This window comes from Melospiza melodia, chromosome 2, assembly GCF_035770615.1.
Source record: "Melospiza melodia melodia isolate bMelMel2 chromosome 2, bMelMel2.pri, whole genome shotgun sequence".
Taxonomy (NCBI): Eukaryota; Metazoa; Chordata; class Aves; order Passeriformes; family Passerellidae; genus Melospiza; species Melospiza melodia.
The window spans coordinates 109,775,454-109,803,057 of NC_086195.1; the positions used below are offsets into that span (position 1 = coordinate 109,775,454).

Consider the following 27,604-nt stretch of genomic DNA (forward strand, 5'->3'; position numbering starts at 1 on the left):
ACAGGTTCAGCACAGATGTCACAGCAAGTCACCATTCCTCTCAACTGAGAGTAAGTAGGAAAGCAGGATACCTGGCAGGGCCCGAAACAGGGGCCCCTAAATGTAGGCAGGCAGCTGAATCACGTGTGTGTCTACATTCAGGAGATGAGTGCTTTTGCTATGCTGCCAGACAAGTGGTTCCACAGTTGAGATGCACAGAAAGGCCTTAGGAACTTGCTTATTCCCTAAGGGAATTCACCCCTTACCCTAGTTTCTCCCATGAAGTGTCATTCTACATGCCAGGAATTTTCTACAATACTACGAGAAAGGCCTCCCACCGTAGCTCACTGGTGTGTGCATCAAGGCCTCTGTTGCAAAAGTAGTGTGGAAATCCATAATCTGTTTGGTTCTGTTCTGAGCTTCATTCAGAATCCATGTCCCACCAACTCCACCATCATTCTTTCTAACCACAACAGGCTGCTTGGAAAAATTAGTACTCACTCATGATACGGCAGAGAGTGAGTGTACAAGCACATGTACCAGGGGAAAAAAAAAAAAGAAAAAACCCTAAAACAACCACAAAACCACCAGCAGTGAATTGCAGGGAAACAACAGAGCTGGAGTAGATGTCTTAATGTAAAGCATGTATCATATTCAGGCTCAAATGGAAGAATCACCAAGAGGATTGCCTAAAAGCACTAAGTCTAGTATCCTTGTTCAGTAATTTCAGTAGCTGAAAGCTCCTGTTGCTGAAGAGGTCTGACAGAAAAGTACATCCTACTCTTTGGCATCAGGATATGAGAACAGCCATACTGGGTGCAAAAATCTAAAATAATTTCTGAAGATTCTATTGATCAATAATGTTTTTGACCTAAACCTGCTTCAGTTGTCAATCATTTCCCTTTTTTTCTGAGCTATTATTTCACTTTATTCGGCCCCAGATATGCTCACACACAAATGTGTTTACTTGAAAGAGGATTTCCTTCTCATTGAGGGACTTTGCTTTACTTCTGCATATGCTGACACTTCATTTCTTGTTATTACATTTACTGGCCATCATGATCTTTCCCAAATGTCTCTATAAGTCTGAGAGATAATTAAAAACCCTCTCATGCACTGTGAAGAAATGCTTCAAGAAGCTGTTTTCTCATCTAGATTCTTGGACAACCAGCCAAATCAACATTAATCAGGAACATTACTGGGCAGTGGAATCCAGACATTAGTATTGATAAATTGTTTGAACAATACTTATAATATAGTTAGCCTGTACCAAACTTTTTCAATACACTCAAGGGTATTGGGTTGGGTGTGCTGTGCTGGAAATGCAGGAATTACATGTGTCATGGGAGAGATCTTTGGATGCTGGAGTCTAGAAATTATGCACATAATGCTGGACTTTTTTGTAGATGAACACATCTTCCAGCTGAAAAGCTTCAATTTGTTATTTTTGCTCTGTTACAGGGCCTTCTTTTGGAAATCTGTCCACCTTAGCTTGCAATGCCTGTATTTTATTCAGCAATTTCTTTGAAAACAGTGGCCTGTAGTCAAGGCTCCAGGGCAACTTTACTGTTCCGACTACCTGTAAAGGTGCTTTCAATGCTCAGGCAAAATTGAACCATCATTCGGGATAATTTTGAAGTCCTGAAGCTCTGAACATTTCGATTGTTCATCTGTCTCCCCTTATCTGTACAATTTTTGTAGTGTGGATGGACTCCTGTCCCCATTACAAACCTGGCACGGACAGGAGGCTTGGCTGGGGCTATTCGTGCTCTGACTGGGTAGCCAGCCCCCAGGAGCCTCTCTGATTGCATCTGTCCAGAGCAGCTCACCAGCAAGCACACAGGTTTTCTTTTTTACCTTATCAGTTTTCATCTATAAGTATTTTAAAGTCAGTCTTCCTCAAGAAAAAAACAAACAGAAAACCACCCCCATAAACAAAACAACCAACTAACCAACCAGCCAAAAACCCAACCTCAAACCAAACAAAAATATAGCATTTTTTAAAGCTGATAATCTATATTTGTATTCTTGTTGAAGTGGGGTTTTATATCCATTTTCATTCAGAATAGAAACAAATGGAAAAAAGCTTTACCCAAATATATTAATTTATCAGACAGATATATAATTTTCCTAATGTACATGTGTACTCTCAGAAGTCAAGTTACACATAGATTTAAACAATTACCTGTATTAAATATTAGAAATCCCTCTTGCCCTGAGAATTTTCCTCCAGATGCTCTGAAATAATTACATTCACTTGAAAGTATCTGTAGTTGTACTGTTGGATAAATTGGTTTATTGCCTACTTTGAATTCATTGAATATTATTCCTGTTTCTTCCTCTGTGTGAATCCTTAATTTTATATTCCTTCTTGCCAGAAACAAATTGAAATAGATGTGCTGAACACATGGATATGAAGCAGTCTGCCCAGCAATAATTGCTTCATGACAGTTTTGAATTCTTCCAGCTCTTCTCCCTTTGGGATGCTTTAGTGGTTTGGATAGCATTAGTAAGAGATAGACAAAGTACTGACTCGGGCTAGATATTATTAGTGCAGACTTGATAAAATCTAAACATTTTTGAAACAATTGTTCTCTGAATAATTAAGGGGATTCTGAAAATCTCCAAACATTACTGACTTTTACTACACTTTGCAGTTCTTAAAAGATCACAAAAGAATTCCAGTCTTGGAGAGAAGTCAGCTTTCTAATGACACTGGAAAGATTTCAAGAGCAGAAGATATCCAGGGCAATGGTTCTTTTTAATACACTTTTTTCAATATTGTCCATTCATAAATAATTACATAAATGGTGCATATAAATAAAAGCTTTCTTAAAGAAACTTTCCAGCTTTTCTTTACATTTAACAGATCTAATGTTAAGAAATTCTAATGTCAAGAAATTCTCTTGTTTAGATTTCAATATGAAACAAAATGCAAACAGTCTCCAAATAAGTAAATAAAAAATCCATCTGTAAATAATTCTTTTATATCAGCTATAGTGGCTGTGCAAATAAAGAATAAATTTGGCAAGGAACTACAAAATAAATAATATAGAGATTTTTTTTTTAACTCTCCTGAAAAAAACAAGTTTGGGGTTTCTTTCACTAAGCTAGCTTTGCTAAAATTTCAGCATTTTCACACTTAATGCTTGGACATAGCCAGTGTATCATTGACCTTGTAAATCCAGCCTTGCCATGACTGGTAGACTCAAAAGTGGATATAATCCATCTTATAGCAGACTTAGTGGGACCTGCTTTGCTTTCTTTGTCTTTCTGTGGATGCAGAGGGACCACCGGGCCAGGATTTCTGGATTTTCATTCTCCTGATGGTCATGCAAACATGTTTGGGCAGTCTGTCCCTAAACAGCTGTACTGCTTCTCTATGGGGAGAGTGTTGTAGGGGGTAGCCATTAATTAAACCAATTAATGTGAACATGATCAAACCGTTATCATGCTAACCTTGCACCTTCTCAACATGTAACATCTTTAACATTAATATTAACCTTGATTTTATAGTCTTTTTTACTTTTTCTTCTTCTTTTCTTTATAATAAAGAAGGTTTCTCTCTCCTTCAAAATGTCTGGAAATATGCCTGGGAATGCTAAAATAATTAATTACACATTAGCATAAATAGTCTTCTTAAGCCAAATGACCACCTCAAGTTGCACTTCAATGTAAGCCAAATGTTTCAGAAAACCTGGGATATGTTATAAATCATGGTTACGCTGGGACCACAGTATACTGGAACGGATACTTAAAAAGTAATAATAAATTACATACCTTCTGTTATACAAGTTGAAAATGTGGTTTAGGAGATGCAGATTTGGGTAGCTGTGTTTTCTTTCTTCATAATCACTCCACAGGGCAAAAATGCTGAGCACAGCCTAGCTGTAATTTTCATATTGTTACTGAACATTTAGACCATTAACTATTTTGAGATACTCCTTTAACAATAGACAGAAAGGTCTAGAGTACTGACACAATAGCCATGGAGGAAGGCCTCTCATATTTAATCATCTGTTTCTCAGGTTCTTATCACTAATAAAGAACAGCAAAAAATCACCTGCACTCCCAGAGGTAAAATATCTTTCCAGGGAAAGTATTTGCATACAGGAAGACTTTGAAAAATGTCATCTGAATACAAAACATGGGGAAGAGACAAGGTACAGAATTTCTAGTGCCTAGGTGGTGCTTGGGGACTTGGACAGTGCTGAGTGTAGAGCTTCAGGTAAGTGTCTGTCAGCATTCAGCTAGTAAAGACCTATTTTCAGAAATTCATCTCTTTAGAAGCTGTGAATTCATTTTGATGCAAAAGTGCTCCTGACAAAACAGTCTCTTGTGATAAGAAATATATCTTTGAAAGATGCTTGTCACTTGCACATTATAAAAGTTCAACAAAATATGGCAAAATATGCAAATGTAAGAAATTTAGGGTAGAAATACATATTGAAAATGTTGGTATTACTTTCAATTCAAAAAAAGAAAACAATTTTCAAATAATCCAAGAATTAAAAACAACCTCCATGAGTCTGGTCAAGTCAAGTTCACCAGTTAAGGCTACCCTGTTTGTGAACATTTTTATCTGATTCCCTATAATTAGAGAGTTTTCAGTTGAAGAGATAATGTGGAAGCCTGGCTAATAAGTATTAATTCCAGTTCAAGAGGATTTCAATCTGCACATAGCTTATTAAGTCTACAGCTAAAAGGATTCCATTTTGATAATTTAGTCTGATTTTGTGCATAGTGCAGGCCATTGAATTTTAATATATCAAGATATCCATACACAGCCCAGATGTGTCATCTGAAAGTATGCTTGGGAATGAATAATTATTTATGTCTGTGTGTCTCCATTTTCCCATTTACAAGTCATTTTCAAGTCAGACAAAAATCAGAATAAGACCGACTCACTGTCTCTAACATGCTATTTTGGGCATGCAGTTTAAGTGTAAAACAAAATGCAATTTTGAATAACTTAACAGTCAAAATAGAATGCATCTCTAATTCTTTATTCCTGAAGTTTCTATATTCCTGATTAAATTAAAAAACCTATTTTACTGATGGGTTTTAAAAGAATACCAAAGGGCTTTTTTACATTTAGAATGAAATCAGTCTTTAAATTACAATTTTGTAACAATGTCTGATCATACTTCCTTTGGATTTTTATTGATATATGGTGTTAAATATATTTGTTATTCACTGTCTATTTATAAATCAGATCACCTGTGTGGAGAAAATCTCCTTTATTTATGCTTCCGCCTTCCATATACAGAGAAAGCCACTAAAAGTAGTTTGCATTTGGCAAGCTGATCACTGTGACAATAAAAGGTTAAAAGAGCAAGATATTTCCCTGCTTTCAGTAGCATCTAGCAATTTTGTTCACTCTGTGTACACCATTCAATATTTTCAAGCATTATGAATGGCAAAATTTTTTTTTTCCCCTCTGGAAAACTGATCACATTATTACTAAATTTGTAATACTCCATGGAAAGCTAGAAACATCCCTGAGAATGCAGAAAACTTACACAATTTGCCTAAATTAGCCAATCTTTCAGACAGGGTTTTTCCCAGGAAAAATCTTTTTAAAGTCATTTAGTACCTGATTTTTAAAGATATAATAATATTGTTATTGTTGATATTTTTCCACCAACCAAAAATTGTAAAAGGGATGAAGTTCTTGATTTTAAAAATTGAGATTTTTTCTTTGTTTTATTTTGTTTGCAACAACTTTATGCTTGATACTAGTGTGCTAAAACATTACCTGTATAAGCTTACATAGTCTTATCTCAATCCTTTATTTTTTAATAGGAAATTAAAGGTTTGAACTATGAAATAAGTTCCCATGGAAAAGGCTGGTAGTAATCAAGCAAGAGGCATTATATTATTCACAACACATTCATCTGTCTTTAATCTCAATGAAAGACGTTCCATACAACTAGTCAGATCTCGACTGAATTATTTAAAGAGAAGCTTGAGGAATGCAAAGACTACAGCAAGGGATGACTGGATCAAGTGGCAGGTGCACAGTTTAGTGACAATATCAGCATGCATTTGACTAAACAGGCTACTGAAATCAACTTCTGTTATGAATAAATGTGAGGAATTACAGCAGTTTTGCCCAAATGGACCGGCGTTTTCCAATAGGATTGCGTTCTTTTGCCCTTTTGGTGGAATCATCAGGTCAGTGTAAGACTCTGTAAGTTCCTCCTCAGAGAGTGCCCTACCAGCTACTGGCACGCACTCCCAGTGCCAGCAGGAATTCCCTGGGTCTGCCTTTATAACTACCTGCCTCTCTTCTCAGGCCCGTAACGCAGAGCGAGAGGGCTGAGATGGCTGCCAGCACCATGAGGAATGGAGGGAGACTTCTGCTGTGTGAGGGCCGCTGTACCAGCTGCTCATCCAAACTGCGTTGCCTGTGCCCTATCCAGAGGCACAAATGGAACAAGAACCTTTTGCAGCATCCAGCAACGCTATGGAAAGCGGATGAGATCTCAGGGTATTCCTTGAGCACCTCAGGGTATTCCCATGAGGGTGCTGAGGAAATCACACTAATTAAGATTTAATTTCAGACAGCTGCCGCTGAGATTTAACCATGGTCCCTATGCCAACCCTTGATGGTTCTGACTGGCCTCACCTGTGGTCCCAGCCATACTTTCTTGGCCCAAGAGCCCCACGGCAGCTCTGTCCTGTGCACCTAGACCTTCTCTGAGCTATCCTGCAGATACAATCATTCCTAGTCCTGCCCCCTGAATGGCCCCAAGCCAATGTTGAATGAAACCTCTTCTCCAGACCCGATTCTGGCCCAATTTCCTACTCTAGCCTCTGACTGGTATTCCTTGATGGACCTTGGTCTCAATCAATACCTCAATTTGCCTAGGTATGACTGAGCAGTGCTCAGAACTTGCTCAGTCACCAACCCAAGACTCCTCAGGTGCTAAGGACTGCACCCCACAAGCACCATCATGGCCTGCACTAGGGTCACCCTCAGAGCCCAAACAGACAGAGAAGTAAACCCTGGAAGAATTAATCCCATCTTTCTCCTTTCTGCAGCTCTGCTCCCAAAATCAGAGTTGTTTGTTGGTATTCTGTCTGGCAAAGTGAGGAGACATCATCTTGATCTGATGTCTGGGAGGGTGTTGCAATTTGATACTTTTCTCCCTGCTGTAAACATTGAGAGTCTCTGCTGCTCCCTAATTCCCTGCTGACTGTGGAAACCGCTGGAGCATGACTGGAGTGTGCTGAACACGTCCTGGAACTCCTCCTGTGTGGAGGAGAGGCATGACATGATGTAACTCATCCGTGAGACTGAAGGAAAAAGAGGGGGCTCTTAGGAAGAGAGCACACCACAAGGGAGGAAATGTCATGATTACCACTTAGACTTACATGACATTCCCAGACTTGTAGTTTTATTGACTTATTAAAAACCTACAGTCGGAATTTTCACCAGTTTAACTCATCTGCTTATTCTGCTGAACTATTTTTGGAGAATTTCATTTGTTGTTTAGCTCACATTACCTTTTAAATGCATTCATTCATTCTGTTCCAAATCTGCCTCTTTACTCATGTAATTATTTCCATGTTTTTATGCCAAATATCTAGTTTGTGTAAGTTCAGTCTTGGTCTTACGCTGGTTGTAGATGCTGATGATAGTACTTCAGTAGCCTATTTTTTTTAATGTTTCCATTGCTTCTTTACCTTAACTTGTGGCCAGATTTGCCAAAATCTTTTATACATATGTATGTAACTGATATCATTAAAAAAAAACCAAAACAACAAAACCACCCAACTTGCCTAAACTTAACTTCCCAAAATCAAATCAAATGCTTTAAAGTAAACATGGGATTATTTTAACACTTGAGTGGTAAGAGAAGATCTATGTAATTAATTCACTTTTTTTAAGATGCAAGCTTTTTTCACTGTAGACTGAGCTTTTTTTTTTTTTGCTTTAGGAGCCAGGCACTCCAATTCTTCACCTTATACATATGCTAATTTTCTTCAGAGAGGCTATTTGGAGCCCCTTAAAAGAGAAAAATCCCATTGCCCTGATAAGATACCTTTCTTCAGGACTGTCTGTACTGCTAGAAATACGTATAATTTGAACCAGGGTGTCCTTTCTCTGTTTTGAACATTCACCCAAACTTATGCCGTGACCTTTAATCTCTCCATGAAATTACAAATCCTTGGTGTCAGACTGAAAAGCAAACCTGTGGTGGTCTGTAAAGTATCCATTTCATTATTCAGCTGCCATTTTTTGGAAGAAGACTATTTAAAAACAAAAGCAGTTTCAGGGCACAAAGCTCTATTGTGCTTTAAAGTGCTTCATACCCAGGCTTTACTCCACTGGAATGATTTCCCTCCCTAATAATTCCCAAGAAATGACACTTCTACTAAGGTAGGGACATCAACTTAAAGAAACCTCTGGGAAACAAACTCTGGGATGTCAATTATTGTTCTCAGGTAATCTGGCATACATTTGTAGACTTTTGGGTTGAGGGTTCTGGCAAAACTTTCTCTGCTGCACTGACTGTGGGATCTGAATCCAATCTTCCTTCTCTTCATCTAAAGGAAGAAAGAGGTGAATATGTTGTCTGCCAAGGTCACTGTTACCATCTCCCCTTCTTTTGATGCATGCTAAATCTTCAGAGGAAACAGGAGTGGGGTGGAGGAGGTGGTCGAGGTGGTCTTGCTCTGTTGATACAGGGTTTCCCCTCTGTTCCCATGACTCACCCATGCGTGGAAAAAGCATTTTTTGCACTTTGACATACCTTTTCACTGACAATGGTAGCCCAACTTAAGTCCAAACCTATAGTGTCCTTAACTTACAGTCCACACAGAATAGCTTTAAATAGAGGTCACCTTTCTCTCTTCTCTTCGCTTTTCAGCCCTCATCCATTATTTACTCAATTCTTTCTCTCTTGGATCAATATCTTCAGGCTAAAAACTTAAACTGTGAAAGTTCAGCTGTTTCTCATCCATCTGTGTTCCTGCTGTCTTTGAAGAGCTGGGTTGTGACTAAAATCCTGTTTAGAAAATATGCCAAAATGATCAAATTAACCAGAAATAGCAGTTCTGTTTTGTTGTTTATATTTAGGTTAATTAAGTGAGGTAACATAGATGGGCACTCAGTTAGAAGAAAGGATCAGGCACAAGTGACATATTTTCAAGAATAAACTCTTGAAGTCATATAGATTTTCTTTTTATTTTGGCTTCCCAAATGTCCACACTACCAATCTGGGAAACAAATCTTTTCCCCTCAATATTTCTTTTCCTCCTTCTGACATGTTATGTTTAGGAGTGTTACATTACTTGCATTGCTGCTAGCCTGGAGACTGATATCTTGCTTTTGTTGGTAAGTACTTTTTTCTAGTGAGTCAACCGCAGCCAATCAAGTCAATGGTCAGCCTTGCTAGGCTGTGGGAGCACAGGGTGATTAGCAGTCATTTTCTGCTCAGGGATGGATGCTTGGGAGCTAAACAGAAGCAGCACTATTCAAGTGTTACTGAATTGGAGCTGTATATTTGTGTGAACCTACATATTTATAGGAATTCTGCAAGGCAGCTTTCCTAGGGAGAGGTTAAACAGCTGCAGATATCAAGTTGGTTCTCTGAATTGCCCAGTGGTTATCTCTGAACTTAAAGAAGACACATATTTTGATGTTTAACTATTTATGTTTAGTGACTTCAGATCAAAGATCTGTACTCGTGGGAGTACAGATCTTGTACTCGTGGGATGCACTGAGACACAAGGCTTCCTATGGCATTTCATAACACTAAACACACTGAGGGATGCAGATCAATATTCATCAGTAAGCACCATAGAATTTATCACCGATATTCATCTTGCCTGAAAGAAATTGAAATGCTCTGCCAGAAAAAACTGTCTCAGAAATGAAAGCCAGAGATGAAAAATTTCTGTGAAAAACTGTGGTTTTTAAAACTTCATAATCTGATTAGGAAGTGCATTTCTAAGATGATACTGGAAAATTTATTCTTTTCAATTCTATGCTTTTGACATATTTTCAACATAGTAGCTGAGTTAAAACTTGTGGAATGGAAAGTAAACTTAGAGAGGAAGAGAAAGCACTGAAGAGAATATCTGTGTTGCATTTTTATTTGTAAGGAGACAAGCTGTGCTTTTGTTTACAGCGAAGGAATGGAGACAAGGACATCTACTTTCTTTACTGCTCCACACTTCCTTTTTGAGTCAGTAATCCAGTCTTTGATGTGGGATGAGTCAGACATCAACAGCAGATTTTACATTTTCTTAGTCTGCTTCTGGGTGCGCGACAATGTTATGATTAGCTGAGAGCTTAAATTCTTTTCCAAATTATAACAGCATGGTTCTTCTTCCTCTTCCCAACACACACTAGATCCCACTGTGGGGTGGTTCTAAAAGTGAGCTCAAGAGGCAGTAAAACCAACTCATCAAGAAAAATCACAGATCTGACCACTCACCTTTGGGAACAGGTTCACAAGGGGGGTGTTAAATGTGCCACTGCATGGCAACAGCTGAGTTTAGTATCTCCCATCTGCAGGCATGATAAGGAAACAACTGTAAAAACTTCTCCCTTAAATAGTTCTAAGTTCTAGAAAACTTAGGAAGTTTTCTAAGAAAACGTAAGTTCTAGAAAACTGTTAAATCTGCTTTTCAGGAAAAACTTAAGAACTACTTAATGTGTCAGTATTTTGGGGATCAAGTTAATCTACAGATGATGTTTTTATAACAGAGAGTGGAGTGACTGGAATGACTGGAATTCTAGGTAGACTGATCAGAAAAAAACTATCAAGTTAGTTGAATATCTTGATACTGGAAATGGGTTTAGTTCAGATTTATTTTCCAGAAAATAGTGATTTTTTTTTTGCTACTTTTATTTTAGAAATAGCAACAAGACAAACAGTAGAATAATGAACTGCTGCTGTGAAATTGGGCCATAAATCAGGGGAATCTGAATGATTAAAAGAGCTAAATTGAAAAATATTACATTTTTTTAATGACCCTAACTGGTAACATTCTTCCTCAAACCTAGTTCACTTCTTAATTTCAGGAGTTTCAGTTCAAATTCATCTCCTTCTTCTATATGATTAGTTTTATATAATCCAGAGTTGCTGATTACAAATCTCCTGCAGAAAAAATGAAAAAAAGATCAAAGAATAATGGGTAAACTGTTTCAAAGGACAGTAATTTATATAGGACATCTGGATATCTGACTCATAGGAAGGAAACTAGTACTAATAAGAAGAAAATTCAGAGAATGAAGAATTTGCTTACTTTTACACAGACTGATTTATGGAACTCTGGCCTTATTTTAATTTTGTATTGATTACAAAGCCTTTGCATAGGTTAATGATAAAGGTTAAAACTCCTTCAATAGTGAAAAGGATTGAAAAGATGGATTTCTTCATTTAAAACAGGCATTATTGGCAATGCTGATTCTAGCACCCTAGAGCCTTGAAGTTATAATGAACATGTCTTGTCATGAACATGGATTTAGAAACTATGGCCCAAGAAAGCAATAGGAATAGATCTAATGAAGGTTACTGTGGGTCTCTCTACTTCAGACATAGTTATTTTTGGTCTCTGTCTGGAAAATAAACCCAAGTCTTTTAGGCACCTAAGACTTGCTATTTTAGCAATATAGTTTTAGCATATATGTTATTTATGCTAAAACTGACCTACAAGTTAAAAAAGTACATGTTAGCTATTTCAACAAATGATGTTATCACTTTTTTATTCTTAAGAATGTGAAACAAATGGAAATGTTTTGGTCTATGACACCATTTGTTTGTGTTACATTAACTCATAAAAGCTTTGTTTTCTCAATGGAAATACTGAGTTCATTAATGTATAATGTGAAACAAATGCCACTGTCAACTTTGAAAGAAAACTTTCCAATACTGGACCAGAGACTTAGTGTCTGCTGCTCTTTTAGTTAAAATTACTTGCCAGACTCATGGTAAGATCATTGGTTACACTCTATTTCTTGCGTATACAGGTTTCATGAAATATGCACAGTTAAATATGGTATGTTGGATTCATTTCCTAATATATTGTTAACTATGCAGAATTTTCTTAGCTAATATCATTAGGCAGGTTTCTTAATTGGTTTCTAATAATAACAGTAATACTATTCCTTTGTTTGTACAACAGATTACTTCCATCTTGATATTCCCTCTACAGTTAAAATTGCTATTTATGTTGGTTTGTGTACTATTACAATGATTGTTAGGATTTACAAAGTTACAAAAGGAGGATTTTAGATAAAATTATTTCCTCCAAATAAATATTACAGAAAATTTCTTGAGTATTTATGCAGTTTAGTTGGTTTCTAGGTGAACATGATCTCTCTGTTCCACATCACTTTGTGGCATACAGCTCAGGTTTAGCTTTTTGGTACTCAGAGTTCTCCTTGGATGTTGATACAGGTTGCATGGTCTACTTAGGAGCAGCAATCAAAACTCAACAATGACTGCTTTTCACTGAAATAAATGACTGGCCAATTGCAGAGGTGAGACCTACGAAGACATTGAAAATTTGCTGCTAGGTTTTATATCACATTATAAAACCTTCCTATAATACTAAGCATGACTCCAAATTTTAGTGATTTCATTGTCTATGTCTACATTGTCAAGTAGCTTGGCTTGTGAGTTGTCTCCTGGTTTCACCTCTGTTTACCCACATTGCATGGATGTTTGTTCACTTGATGTCTCAGGTTTTAGCTTTTATGTTTTTCACATTCTGTACTTTAGTGTGTAGTTCTGAGCTTCATTTTAGGAGATAGTAAGCTCTCCTCATGGAGTAGGCAGACAGAACAATTCCTCCTCTAGCTGGGGACCAAGGACAAATGATCCAAATCTCAGCCCAAAAGCATAAACAATGGCAGAATGAAGACAGAAAAACAAGGAGGATGGGACTTCATGGGCTAAAGCTGTAATTAGACATTTAACTCCATCATGCTAATGGACCAGAACTTATAAAAGTGTAAGACCCCCTGACCAGTCATCTATTTGGTGACCATTTTTTGTTTCATCCTGAGTGTGGCCCTGGCTGGGTTCTTGTGCTGCCCAAAGTGGATCCATTGAGGGCTCCTAATAAATATCTACTTTATTCTTTAGCTTTGTCTAGTCTCTGTTCCAGGTCAGCCTTCACAAGGCATCACACACTAATGGTGATCATTAAGGAAAATGATCTTGGTCACTCCAAAGTAAACTTCAAGTTCTGTGGATAATTCATTCCAAGGACTGCTTCCAAAAGGCAACACAAACCAGACGGCTGAAGGCTTGGGTTTCTCTGCGCTGCAGAGTCCCTCAACAGCAGGCTTTTTATTTTCAAGCACTTTCCCTTGCCTGGATATCATATCCCAGAGTTTGTAATGCGTTCCTTCAGTTTCATGTTATAAAAACACCACCTGGTGGGTTGCAGCAGAGCCCTCATCTTTATTTCGGACACTTTGAACTAAAACAAACAAACAAAATGATAACTGGATCCCTGAGCCCGGGAGATCACTGTGTGTGGCTTAAAAGACATGCAAGGCATTGTACCATCTACGGGAGGTTTGTTTAGCAGTTTCTTCTAGGTATTGCTGTCCCTGAGCACAGCAGGCATGAGCCACTCAACATTACCTTGCCTGAAGGATCTCCTTCTGGGACACATATTTAACTATGTAAATGTAGCTGCAATGACATTTTCTGTGCTTTAACAGGAAACACTTTCATGAAGTACTGGCTTCTCATAAATGTCTGCACACATCAGATATTGGCTACTTTCATGGCAATATGCAGCCCTCGATCCTGCCCTTCAACACCAGGTGCTGAAACCAAAATTGATTAAAGGCAAGGGTTTAGGCATAAAAGTGAAAATATACTACTACAGGAGAAAAAAAATATGAACTTGATCAATATTCCTCCTTTTTTTATTATTTATTATTTATTTTCCTACCTAAAATTTCTAAAATGTAGTCTATTTGCCACTGCTACATGATTCAATACTTAGTTTTAGTTTTCAAAGAAAGATATAAAGATTGATGGTCGGGGATATATTGGGAAACACTCCCTGGTCACTCAGTGTTGAACCTGTGATGTTATTAAGTGTAGGGTTTGTCTCTTCAAATTCAGACCAAATGTGTACATCTGAGTATTCCACCATCTTCTTCTGCATTTCCTTATTTCTCTGTGTTCGCTGTAATGCAAGCTGCTGTAATTAACATTGATTCAGTTGTCTGCCAAGAAGGGTCAAAAGTCACTGGAGATGCTCTAAGATGTCCAAGGCATCCTTAAAGTGTTTTATAAAAATCAGGCTACTTTTGGACAAGCAGCTGTATGCCAAATGGCATACATCCTCTCTTTCCTATACCTAAAATGCCTGTAGGTAGCTGTTTAACCATTTACACCCAAGGTATAAATGTAGACTCTAAAAATACCAAGAAATAAGTGGAATTATTTGCCCCTTACAAATCTTCTAAAGCTCATCACTTCAGCATCAACATAATGTTACTTTAGGCTGCATTTGGGGAGGTGCTCACACTTATTTAACATTTCTGACACAAACTGAACTGTTTAAACAACACAGCAAACAGATAAAATTTTGCTCTGCCAAACATTGAACTTGTGTTCTGATGCTGTAATATTAATCACAATGTTTGTGGAAATTCTTTTGCTGATTTTCTCTAAACCAGAGCAGGACAATATTTTCAATTGCAGCTATTTACACAGTTTCAGAGCTGATGCTGGGGACACAACTGTGATACTTGTCAGCTTTGTTTTATGTAGGCTTATGCAAACATGGTATTTGGATTTTGATTCCCAAGCTATTTATATTCTCCTCTGCTGAAATTATAAATTCATCAGAAAAAAAAAATCCCCCTGAATCTCAGATGAGACTTCTGAATTTCACCATGTTTCCAGTGAAAATATTAGTTCTAGTATGATTGTATTACTAAACTAGGCATTTATCAGAGATAATTTGAGATACTTGAGAAACTTAAATGCCTTTTCTGTAACATAATTCCAGCTTCAGACATGTGAGGAGATTAAAACCAAACAAGTTTGCTTAATTTCTGGTCTGTTCTGCTAAAAATGATTGGATATCTCTCATTGCAAGTATTCTGTGAACCATGAAAATTAAATTCATTTACAGGGAAGGATCACTTCTTTTACAAATTATGATATTTGAAAGGTGGCATATATGTTTAAATCCTGATTCATAAGGGACAACAAAACTTACTAATTTAAATAAAAAAGATAGCCTAGGTTTAGGAATTAAATCTATAGTTTTACTTATTAGAGCTAAAAAAACCCCAGCAGCATAGCAGGGCTCTGTTCAAATATGCTATTTTAAAGGAGTGTTTTTCTTCTCAGTGATTTTTTTCACCAGATGATATCTATACATTTTTTTTGGACTTCTTATTTCAGTAAAGTCAAAGTGAGGCATAGACTTATGGGGCTGAATAGGTGACAGGTTTGCTGCATGATTACACCACAGTTCTAACAGTGTATTTATTTAAGATCAGAGATTATACATAATGATTTATGGCATATTGATGGATCAAAGGAAAACATATGGATAGGTTTGAACTTTATTTTATAACACTGCTTTCATGGGAATGTCCAAAGTCTGCAGTTTTCATTTGAGGCTGGAAAGAAAAAAATAAATTCCCATCAAAAGAAATCCCTATTTTTGAAATACTGTAAATTAAATTTTCACTAGAAATTGCACCTGACTGTCATTCATTATTATCTAGTCACATTGTCTTCAGATTCAAAACATATTCAGTGGAAGCTGGTTATTTCTTCAACTGCAAGATCGAAGAATATTTTTCATCTTTATATGATTTAGCTTTTATAATTTATGTCCTGAATAAGGCCCAATCTTTCATTACTCTTATAGTGTATCTGTTAATCTTGGAAAAATCTACTTTGTTCCACATATAGCACTTGCTGAACTGCTTTGCTGCATAGGTGAGAGTTGAATTTTTCACTTACTGAAATTGGTCTTTTTAAATATGAGAAGACCTCAGTAAAACTCTGAAAAATTATGAAAACTTTTTTCTTTTTTTCTACTTAAAAACCTTCCCTGAAGAAAACCCCTTGATATACCTTGATAGTGATGATCCACCCAAAATACCTTCAGTGAAGCATTGGTTGACTGATGTTTTTCTACACTGGTTACTGAAAGTACATGATGAAGAAAAGTCGTATTCCCTCCTTCTGTACATCTGTTCTGTCACTCTTCCTTCTTGTGTGTCCACTTGCTTTGTACACATACAGCTAATTTTCACAAATTCCAGCAAGAGAATGGAATTGATAAATCCACACAAAATATCAGGGTACACTGCTTAGTACAGCAGCAAGAATATTAATTCATTCTAGCAGTTTTTTTTCAGAAAGCATCCAGCAGGTTTTTTCAGACAGCATGTTTGACTTTAACTGACTCGTCTCTTAATGCTTTTTTTCAAGGCTGCAGGAAGGATATATGAGTACATAGAGCAGAAGTTCACAAAAAGCAGCTTTCAAGCTGCTTTTAGAGAAAAGAATGCTTCTAACGCAAGCACAAAAAAAAAAAAAAAATTGTTCTTTTTAAGAATGACTGTCCTCTGCAGCTTCTGCTAAACCAGCTTAACAAAGATAACACCATGACTAAAATATTTATACTTTGTTATAGTTACTTTGAGTAATAAAAAAAAGATTCACAAGTTTATTCATCTTTCCTAATGATACAGAAAGGAAAGCACCTAAACAGTGAATACTGATGCAGAAACTCAGACTGTAAAATCAATATATCAGCTCAGTAGAGCTGAGATTCTTTCTAATGTTGCTGTTCCAGCAGTAGAGTTTACCTTCTGAATTATATATGTATTGACCTAATTACATAAATATTGACTTTGCTTTATTTGAAGCTTTTTTCAGTCTCGGTGTAATTACAATGTCAATATTTGCTGTATGTAATAACACTGAATTTAGACTTGTTAATTTTGATTGATAGTGGCATGCCACAAGTTATTATATGGGATAAGGCAGTTAGTCTACAAGCATGCATAGCAGATACAAGCAGCTGACAATGCTACCAAATTTCAGTGTGTCTCTAAGACCTTCTCTTTCCCATGTTTAATCAGGCAGAGGAAATATAACGGGTGATTACATCCTTGTTCCATAAGAGTACTGTTTTTAGGTAGAGAAATATTTACCCTGGAAAAAAAAAAGTACAAATATTCAGCTGGAAACTCAGTAAAAGGGTTCCTGTTTAAAGGTAGCTTTAGAACTTTTTCTTTACATGATTGTAAAGTCTATTTAAATTGTGCCAAAATGGAGGTTTTATATAGCAACAACTATATTTTTCTGCATAACTTCCATGAGTTATACTTTATTTTGCAATAATATTGAGACCCAGATACAAGAAATTTCGCATTAAATTATTTCCTTTTTCTTCAAATCCAAGAAAGATGTGAACAGTGGACTTTCAGGTACTACTGGGACTTGCAAAACTGTTCACTTCAGTCTGTAAATGTTTGTTGAGATGTATTTCTACAAGAACAACTTTGTTCAGAGTTGGCAGAGCTCAGAAATGCTTTCAGCGATGAATAGCCCTATAGTATAGTGCTTATTTCTAGATGCAATTATAAAGCATTTGAATTTGGCAGTAACATGAGAATTAAAAACCAAACTGAGACAGTCTGTGCGCTGAGGATATTTAAATTTTTTCTTGCTATAATATGTTGCCAGTAGTGAGAAGGCATGCATCATACTGAATTTTCTTATTTGTCTCAGCAGGGATGCCAGACAAGACGAACCTCAGTGACGTAAAGCAAATCCATCAAACCAACGATGGCAGCACTTTAGACACAACTGGAGCAGGATGTACAGCAATGGCCGATTATGTGACATTTATGCTGATTAGTTTGGTAATACTGCTTCTGACTCTTTGGTAACTGCTTATTTCTGGCTTGATATAAGTATCTCATTGTCATCTATTTATCCCTACTCACAAGCCTGGAATAAGGGATCTGGTGAATATAGCAAAATTTATGATATCTTGTATAAGATCAGCCAGTGATCTTAGCCCTGAATATTAACAAAGAGTTTTGTGTAATATTTTATCTGGTTTTTTTTTAAACACCCGTATAGTCATAAAAAGTCATGTTTTCTTTTTTAATATTTTATGTTGAAAATAAGTTGTCTATGATAATCTTTCTCTTAAAAACAATTTGTAAAAGAAGAGTATTACCAAGTTTGAAATGGTCTCTGGAGATCGTCTAGACCAACCCTGTGCTCATAGTAGACTCACTTCTTGCAAGTTTCCAACGACCAAGTTCAGTTGACATCGGAGTGTCTCCAAGGAGGGAGACTTTACTGATTCCCTGGGCTAACTGTACCAGTGCTTCAACACTCTTAGCAGATATTTTTTAGCTGCTGTGTTTCAGTTTGTGCTTCTTGCCCATTTTGCACACTAAGCCCTGTCATGGCACCAAGGACAAGAGTTTGGCTCCGTCTTCTTTTCTCCCTTTATCAGGTATTTATACATTTTCAAAAGATCCCTCTCTGCATCTTCTCCAGGCCAAACAGACCCAGCTATCTCATCCACTCCTTGCACAAGTTTTGTTCCCATACCTTAAAAATCTTCATGCTCTTTTGCAGGAATCTATCCACTGTGCCCATGTCTCTCTTGTCATTGTCCCTGAGAGATCAGACCTGAACTTAAAACTGTGGATGTGTCCCACTAGTGGAGAACAGAGGGGAAGGATCGATCACCTTCTTTGACCTGCTGATATTTTTCCTGATTCAGCCCAGAAGGTAGTTGGCTCTCTTTGCTGCAAGGGCACAGTGTGAACTCTTTTTCAGCTTGGTATCCCTTAGGACCAAAAGGTACCTTCTCTGCAAAACTGCTTTTCAACCAGCAGGCACCAACCTTTACAGGTGTATGGGTTTATTCCTCCCCAGGAGGAGGATTTGTCATTTCCCTTTCTTGAACTTTCTGAGATTCCTATCAAGCCAATTCTTCCATCTGTCCGGGTCCCTCTGAATTCGGAATTTTTTTCATAGTTCAGAAAAATCTATATGTTAGATACTATGTATGTATATGATAGCTGATTTTACCTAGGGGTAACAGCAAGGTTTAAGATTCAGTGCTAGGTTAAGGTATCTTAACATCTATGTCAACATACAGATATTTACATATGTGCTTTTCAAGCTGTAACTGTCGCCCTTGGATTCAATTGCTAAAATACCAATGAGTGTCTGTTGTGCTGCCCAAAAAACCCCAGCTGGTGTCCACTACTGTCCTGAATGGCCTCAGGTCTTTCTCTGGGCAAGAGACCACAGCCCTTTGTCAACATTGTCAGTGAAGCCCAGCGCATTTTTCAGCTCATACAAAGACAGACACTCAAAAAAGCAGCTCAGTTGCCCAAAAATAAATGACTTGTGCCACCTAAGATTTCTTGGAGTATCTGAGGACATCCTCAGGGGACCGGCATATATGATGCAGGACTTCTGAGATGTTCCAGAGGCTTCCTTAACTGGGAGCCATGGGGAGTGGCAGCTGGCAGCTAGGTGAGACATCCTTAACTCAGACATTCACATGTGGGCCCAAGAATCATACGCCAAACATCCACAATATTACTGGAAGCTAAGATTCCTGGTTGGAGTGGTGGCACATGAATGCAAACCTGAATCACAACAATCCCAGCTCAAGTTCTTATGCTTCATAAGAAGAGGCAAGCAAAAGTGTGCTGCAGCACTAATGGTACATTATGTATTATTGTTAGAAAATTTGATTGTTCTGCCATGACTAATTCTTGTTTCATTTTAACTAGGAAATATTTTAAAATATTTCATAGTTATTTCTCCTGTAGAGTATTTTGCCAGAGGGAAAAAACCACCTGTTCATATTGTATGTATTCACATGATAACTAGAACTCTTTCTAGACAAAAAACATTACTCTCATATGAGACTAATATAAAGAAACTTTTTATTCCCAAATGTATATGTTAGTCATTAACACACACAGTAAAACATACAGTAAAAAGAAGTAAACTGATATAAAAGGTAGAAAAGCAAATGAACATTTCTATGAACAATTCCATTCCCAAATAAATATCATTATTAGGCATGTGTGCCAGTGTGTACATTTTGTTGACCTCTTTTTTCCTTTGCAGATTTTGCAAATCAATCTTTCAAATTCACTTGTCTTGTTTACTTGAAATTATGACATTGGTAATTCAGGGAAAGAAAATGAGAATTCATTCTTTTCCTTTGTAATGTCAATTCACACTAGTAATCAATCCAGTTCAGCAACTTTTTTTTGAACAGTGGCCAGTATCAGTCACTTCAGTGAAAATGGAATAAGGCTTTGAAAAGGAGACACAGAAATGCAGAAAAGAAATCCACAATTACTCATTACTCAGAATTTTATTTATGTCCTGAAGCACTTTGTTTCCATTCGTAAGTTTTGTGTGTTGTTCAAGACCTTACAAAGACAGATGGTCCAGGAATAGTAGTTTTTTCTATAGAATCTAGGAAGCACAAGCCTCATTTTCAAATACTGATAGTCATAATTCCTAAGACCTCCTCAGGTATATGTGAATTACTAGTCTGTAATACACCTTTCTTTTGGTTTTCTTGGCCTATTCCCATTACCTTCAACCCTGTACCTACACAGAATAATTCAAAGATTCCTTTTGGAGTGGAAAATTAGGTTTCTCCTTCCCAGACACAAATGAACAAACTAGTAGCAATATGAATAATAGTGTGAGGTCTGGAGATTTCTCACTCACTACTCTGCCACGAGACCTCATTCACCCTCCTGTTCCATCCACCTCTAGGCATCACTGCACACTCCACATCATTGCTCAGTCATACATCTGCCAGGCTGCATCAAGATTTTTTCATTAAATCTACCATGCTACGAAGAAATATTCTAGTTTCTTAAAGAACTATTGTATAATCACCAAAACAAGTCAGAGCAAGGAGAAGGGAGCCAAGGGTCTTTGACAATCTGTCCCAAGGCCACCTTGCAATGGAGGTACCATTGCATGAAAATGTGGAAACCTGCAGAATTTTGTAAAACTCCACATTTGGAAGGCAAGGGGCAAAAAACAAGACCAAAAAGGTCTGATGTTGCTGTGCTATGTTAAAACAATGGAAGGGGGAATAGCACTGTACAGAAACATGAAGAATGCTTTACAGAAGTCAAGATGAGAAATAGTAAAAATAATGTTAAGCTGGACATTGTGATAATAGAGTATAAAACCACTTCCATCCACATAAAATGATGGACTGATCACAGTATGTATGTGAGTCAATCTGGGTCAATTGCCTGGGCATGCAGAAGCTTTTCCCAGCATGAGGTCACACAGGCTGCACAGGGCCGCCTCTGAGCTCCTCAGACGACCTCAGAAATGACATGTAACTCTTGTTTTCTGTTTCCTTTCATTTGTTTGTATTGGGACATTTTTAATAGTCGGAATTTTCTCTGTATTTCCCAGAACAGATGAGCTTTTGGCTTTATTTTGCCTTCTTTTAAATAATCTTTTCATGTATTATAACTGTTATGGTCTAAAACCAGAATACTTTACTCAAAGTGCTATTTCTCTGACAGACACTCAGTCAAAGACTGATCGTACTAAAATTGCAATATTAGAGTTCTGTACCTGGCTGTGCGATCTCAGCACCTCAGGACTGATGTGCAGAGTGACCGAGACCTCCCTTGGGGGGCTCGGGAGTCCTGGAATGTTGCCAGAAGTGTCTGGTGGCAGGACTTTGATCCTACACGGGAGATGACACCTGTATGAGGATGGGAGGATTTCACTGGGGTAAATGGTGAAGGGATAAGTTGATTAGAGTGTGAAACACAGGGCTTGGGATTTCTGTACAGGGGGGTCTAAAGTAAGATGGAGGAATTGGGGCATGTCCTGTCCTTCTTCTTCGCCTCCAACTTCTGTAGTGATGTTGGCACTTTGGGATTGGTTCTTACTAAAAGTGCGCTGGTCAATAAGGGTAAAAGGTATTGGGGAAAAATGATAAATATTGTATAAGTAATTTTGAGTATAAAGATAGGTGACCGCCCCGGGGGCTCTCAGTGTGCTCATGGCTGGCTGCTGTGCAGACCTCTGTCGGGCCAAGAGAAAATCTTTTAGATAAAAAACTAATAAACACTGGAGACCGAGAAAAACCCTGAAGCTTCTTCTGGTCCTTTGAAGCGCGGGCTGCCCAAGGCCATCCCGAGCCTTTCCAGGTCTTTAAAACAGCCGAGAAACAGACACCTGGCATGGTACAATTTTTTTTTTTAAATAGCAGCCATAAAACAAGAGAGCCTCGTAAGAAATTTCTTGGAGAACAGTCTGGTTACTTACAATAAAATTCCAGGAAAGGAATAATTCTAAAAAAATACAACACCTCAGAAATCCATAATATTTTTATTTGATAAAATTAAGGCATTCCTCTTCTACCCTAAGATTAAGAGAGGTCCTACATGTAGCACACCCATTTTTTAGGGAAGCCTGCTGCCTCCCCAGGTACAGCCCTCAGATCATTGTCTGGTACTGGATTTCCAGGAAGCCCAAGGTCAATCAAAAAGACTGAGGGGCCATATTGTGCTTGGAAAAGTGCAAGGGAGCTGGTGGCAGGTCTGGAGTGTCTGAGGGAGCTGGGGGTTTTTAGTCTTGAGGAAAGGAGGCTCAGAGGAGACCTTAACACACTACAAATACCAGAGAAGAGGTTGTACAAAGGTGGGGGTCGGCCTCTCCTCCCAGGAAACCAGCAACAGAATGAGGGGACACAGCCTCAAGCTGTGCCAAGAGAGGTTTAGATTGTGTATCAGGAGGAATTTCTTCACAGAAAGGGTTGCTACGCATTGGAATGGACTGCCCACTGAGGTGGTGGAATCACTATCCCCAGAGATATTTAAAAGACATGTAGATGTGACACTTAGGGACATGGTTTAGTGACAGACTTGGCAGTGCTGGGTTAACTCGAGGATCTCAAGGTTTTCTTCCAGGCTAAATGATTCTATAATTCTTGTCTTTCCATTTCTATTTTCTGAAGATGTACCTGTGTTTTTAAATGTACTTGTATCTCCTGGGGAAAAGGTACTGACTGGATTACTTATTCTCATAACTAATGTCCTAGCACTTTAAATAAACATTTCAAGGTGAAAACTTTCCTGTGTGTAGCTGGTGAAAGAGAAAAAGAAGCACCTGTTTCCTTAGAAAGCAAATATCATGGTTCTTTTCATAAATAATAAAAGATGATGCATAATTACAGCTATGTCAAAAGTTATCTTTTTATTTCTTTCTGTAGATAGATAAGCATATAACTTCTTTACTACTCTGTACCTGTATATTTATATGTATATTATTAAAATAATGATATTGTTGAGATTATAACAGGGTTTATATTAAGCTATTGAAGATTTCAGATTAACCTTATTATTTCCATATCATCTTCTCAGGATAATGAATTAAAATATGTATTTGAAGCCATCTCTATTTATTTTCTTTTATATTCAGTTCTTCTCTGAAATAATTGTGTAAGCATTAATCTTATTTAGAAAATGGTGTGCTTTTCTATGTGCTCTGGGTCACAACTGATTATAATAGGAATTAAAATAAAAGTTATTTTTAACTATGTTACACTAAAAAAGCTAGTGACTCTAGAAAAATCCAGATTTTCTTCTTGAAATTCTCAGCAAAATTAATTAAGTTTTAAGTCTTAATTCTTTCTTCCTGGTCATACATGAACAAATTTGGGGAGAAAATATTTGCATTTCAGGCAGTTAAAAAACTTTGTCTTCAATTTATTTTACTACTTTTTAATGTGAAACGCTGCAGACAGTAAGCAGGTAGCCCATGAGGCTCTTTTCCAGTTCACATTGAGGAGGAAGCTCATGCTGAGCTTCTGTGGCTGGGAGGACTCGGTCGATGCCATCTCATCACCCCTCACAGCGCGGAGGGCCGTGCTAGGATCACCTGCTGTGCATGCCTAATTTAGGTGTCACAGCCAAGTCTCTCCAGGTTTGTCAGGCAGTCCAAGTCAATTGTTTGGTCTCCTGAATGTAAGTCACACGGAGGTCTTTCTCTGTAGCATTTTCTGATTTTCCTGCTCCTCTCAATGTCACTCTCTTTCCCATTTGAGTGGTACAAGAGTTCACTGGATCACGCAGTGAAACTGGCCGGGGTATTTCTGACTCAAAGGATCTCCTTGATCTAGTTCACCTTGCATCTTCAAAGACAATGCTGCTGGTACACTGGATGGTGTGGCCATAGTGCTCCTGGAATTTTAGCCACATATTTATAGCAGGTGGACACACTAGGAACAAAAAACCCCACTTAAATAGCATTTAAAAATACTGCAAAGTTGTTTTCATAACTGTGTTATGTGTGAGGATTCATAATTCAGTTTCTAAAGCAGGATAAGGCCATTAAAAAAATCATAGTAAAGTCTGATTTTACTCACGCCACACTTGAAAGTGTATAACAGATCTCTTGCTCATGGGCAAAAACGTACTGCTCAATACATACATCAGTGTGCCTTACGATGAGTCATTTCTCTTTTTTGTATCTGTCTTTAGGGGATTGGAATTGTATAGAATGTGCTTTCCTGTTTACTTTCCGTTCATCTTATTTATAAGTATAGCTAACACCTTTGTGATGGCTGTTAAAAATATTTTTCATGTTTGTTTACATCCCTGCTTTTTGGCAGACAGAGGTGTTCATGAAACCCATGTATTTCACCCTCTGTATTACAAAAAACCAACAAACACAGTTTATCAACTAAAAAAAAAAAGAAAAAAAAAAGAATGCCAGGCCTTCACAAAGGTAAAAAGCAACATCACACTAAAGCATAAGGTTGCTTGTCATGTATATCTTTAGCAAGCTATAAAAAATATGTTGTTTTTAGTTTCAGAACAATACCAGACTGGAAATTAGTTCATGGCCCAGCTCCTTCTTTTAGACATTTGCAATGCTACTGAATTCCATGGATATAACTGTAAACCAACTTTGTATTGTCTACATGCAAAATTGAATTGATACACTTAATGCAATAAGATTGTTTTCAGAAAAGCATCACAAAATTACAGGTAATAGCAATTTGTATTTCTCTGCTCTCTCCTGGTTATATGTACACCATAACAAATAAAAAATTAATGTAAAAAATAAAGATTTATATTGTGAACCCTTACCTCTGTGACTCTTCGGAAAATGTGTGAATTATGTAATCTGGTGATAAATTTCAGCATTTCAGTAATCTAAATATATGGCAAAGAGGAAATGAAATAGTTTTTATCTTTTTTTATAACTTTATAGTCAGCCTTCCACTCTTTATATGGGTCTTAAAACTGGCAATTTCAGACTGCAGAAGAGGGGGAATGTTGGGTGGGCAGCATCTGGGGCCCTTCAAAGGAGGAATATTACATTGATGCTTTATTATTTCTCACTTCAGGACTGATTTTTTCATTAAGTTTGCTAACATGCTTTTATACCTTTGCTCTTCCTTCAGTCATCTATTGCTCCAGATTACATCTGAATCTAATATAAATGGTGCCATTTACATATGTTAGATACTACCTCTTGATTCTCTTTGTTATCCATATAAAACCAGTTTTTTCCTGCTCCAGAGCTACATTTCTTCAGAGACTAAGGGTCTGTTGTCTATAGCTATGGGGTCTCCAGCAGCAATCCTTTTCCCTGTCCTTTGGCATCCCATGTTTGTGCTTCCTCTACACCACAAACTGTGTCTGCAATTCTCTGCTCTTGCAGTAAGCCTCTATTGCTCTGTGTTACAACATTGCCTTAGAGTCATAAATATCTCATTCTGCATGGAATGACTGCTTGTTACTGCTATCTATATAAAACTGTTTTTGTCTCTTGCAAAGATAAATGAAAGTAAACCCAATTTGCCGTAGTCATCAGGTCAGTCAGGAGAAAACCCTCTTGTCAAAGCTAAAGTGAGCAAAACAAAGCTGCAGGCAAGTAAAGAAACGTTCAGAGAGCCAGTCTGAGGAGTGCCAGTCTGGAGGGATTGACAACTCCATTCAAAGCCATAAGGGCCACTTTAGCCATGGCAATGCCATATTCCAAGGCTACACATTTATACCAGGATGGTCTGAGACACCTGCCTCAGATCAACTGAGTCCTCTGGATCAAAGGGTCACCTTGGAAGTGTGATTCCTCTCATCCTGAGAAAGAAATATAGGGTCACATATGTCTCTTCTGGTGAAAAAGAGATTTGTTCAGGGATATCTAATAATTAATATGTGAATTTACAAGAGAAAAAATTTACTTTTACACTGGGATTCAATCCAACCTTTTCCTTCTAGAACAAAACCTTCTTAAGTGTTACCTCTCTTCATTACCTGAACAGGGAATTTGAATATATACTCTAGCAGGACTGGTCCTCTACATCCCCTGATACTCAGGTACTATCTGTATCTGCTGTATAGCCTTCTATGGCAGCATGGGCCTAAAACTGTTTACGACTTGATACTAAGTAACCTTGAAACTAAATAAAAATAATTATGGAATAATTTCTTTTTAATGTGAGAAAGCTAGGGGAAGATACTCTCTGTACATTTCTGGAAAACTACTGGAATTCCAAATCATATTTGAGAGTTTATAAACCCATGAATATACTTGCTTATTTGAGCAATGATCAGTTCTGTTTCAAATGTAGATATGTAATAACAAAGAAAATAAACCATTCTGTACCATAGGCAAGTGAAATTCGCTTTTGTCTAATTAGATTTTGTCTTCAGTTTTATCTTAATGTAATGCAAAATCTTGAAGTTTATTTGCTGATAAAATTTTCTGATTGGCAATTAATTTACTGATTGATCAACAAAATCATGAAACTGAACTCAAACCAAACCCAAAACCAAAAAAAACCAACAACAGCAACAACAACAACAACAAAAAGTCCTCCAACATGACATTATTCCAATACTTAGAAATCTGTGAATCTGTGATGCACATCCTGAAAAATCTGATTCTTGCTCCTAAGTGGTTTCTCCATTTTAGGTGCAATTGTTCCCAGATAAAATCCTGACATGGTCCAGAGAGAAGACAGTAAGATTTCATACTCTCTGTGAACAAACTCACTGTCTCTGAGTTCTGATGGTGGAGAAGCTTTTTTGTTTTTGCCTCTAAAAGCTATTGTTGTCCCCCTAGAATGTATCATGTCTGCTCCTAAGTTGCCACAGCTTGCAGCCTAGCAATTTGCAGAAACACATTAGGGTCTAAATTGCTGTGGCAAGGACAAACACTCATATCACTGCTGAAAACACAGAGATCTCTGGCATAGAAGAACCAGTAATTTCTCTGGAGCTAATGGAAGCTCTCTTTTAAGGGGAATCAGAGTCCTGAGCATTGAAACTCAAGCCAAGCACTGAATTCACCTGAAATTTAAAAAAGTAAAATTGTGTGATATATATACACTTGCCTCTATATGCAAACAAGCAATGATCAGTAGCACAATTTTTTGGGGTTTGTTTATTTTTTTTTATTCAACAAATGGTTTCTTTAAGTCATAAAATTATTTTGGAAGAGAATCTTTCTGTTTTAGAAACAAAAGGCAACTTACAACTGATTGAACACTTAGGAAATAAAGATGATAAAAAAATTTAACTATGCATTTTCATCTCAAA

At 37.3% G+C, this 27,604-nt stretch overlaps 1 protein-coding gene across 7 annotated transcripts in view; it reads left to right on the forward strand.

Moving 5' to 3' along the window:
• GPC5 (glypican 5) overlaps positions 1–25,152 on the forward strand; it is a 596,960-nt gene extending 571,808 nt beyond the window's left edge. For 5 of the 7 annotated variants that reach the window (XM_063149526.1, XM_063149535.1, XM_063149532.1 and 2 more), the window contains one exon: positions 17,739–25,152. In XM_063149526.1, coding sequence (XP_063005596.1) covers positions 17,739–17,896 — 158 coding nt within the window. In that variant the 3' untranslated portion in view covers positions 17,897–25,152. The remainder of the gene's footprint in view (positions 1–17,738) is intronic. The other 2 variants (XM_063149523.1, XM_063149530.1) reach the window with 1 other exon arrangement.
• The last annotated feature ends 2,452 nt before the right edge of the window (positions 25,153–27,604 follow it).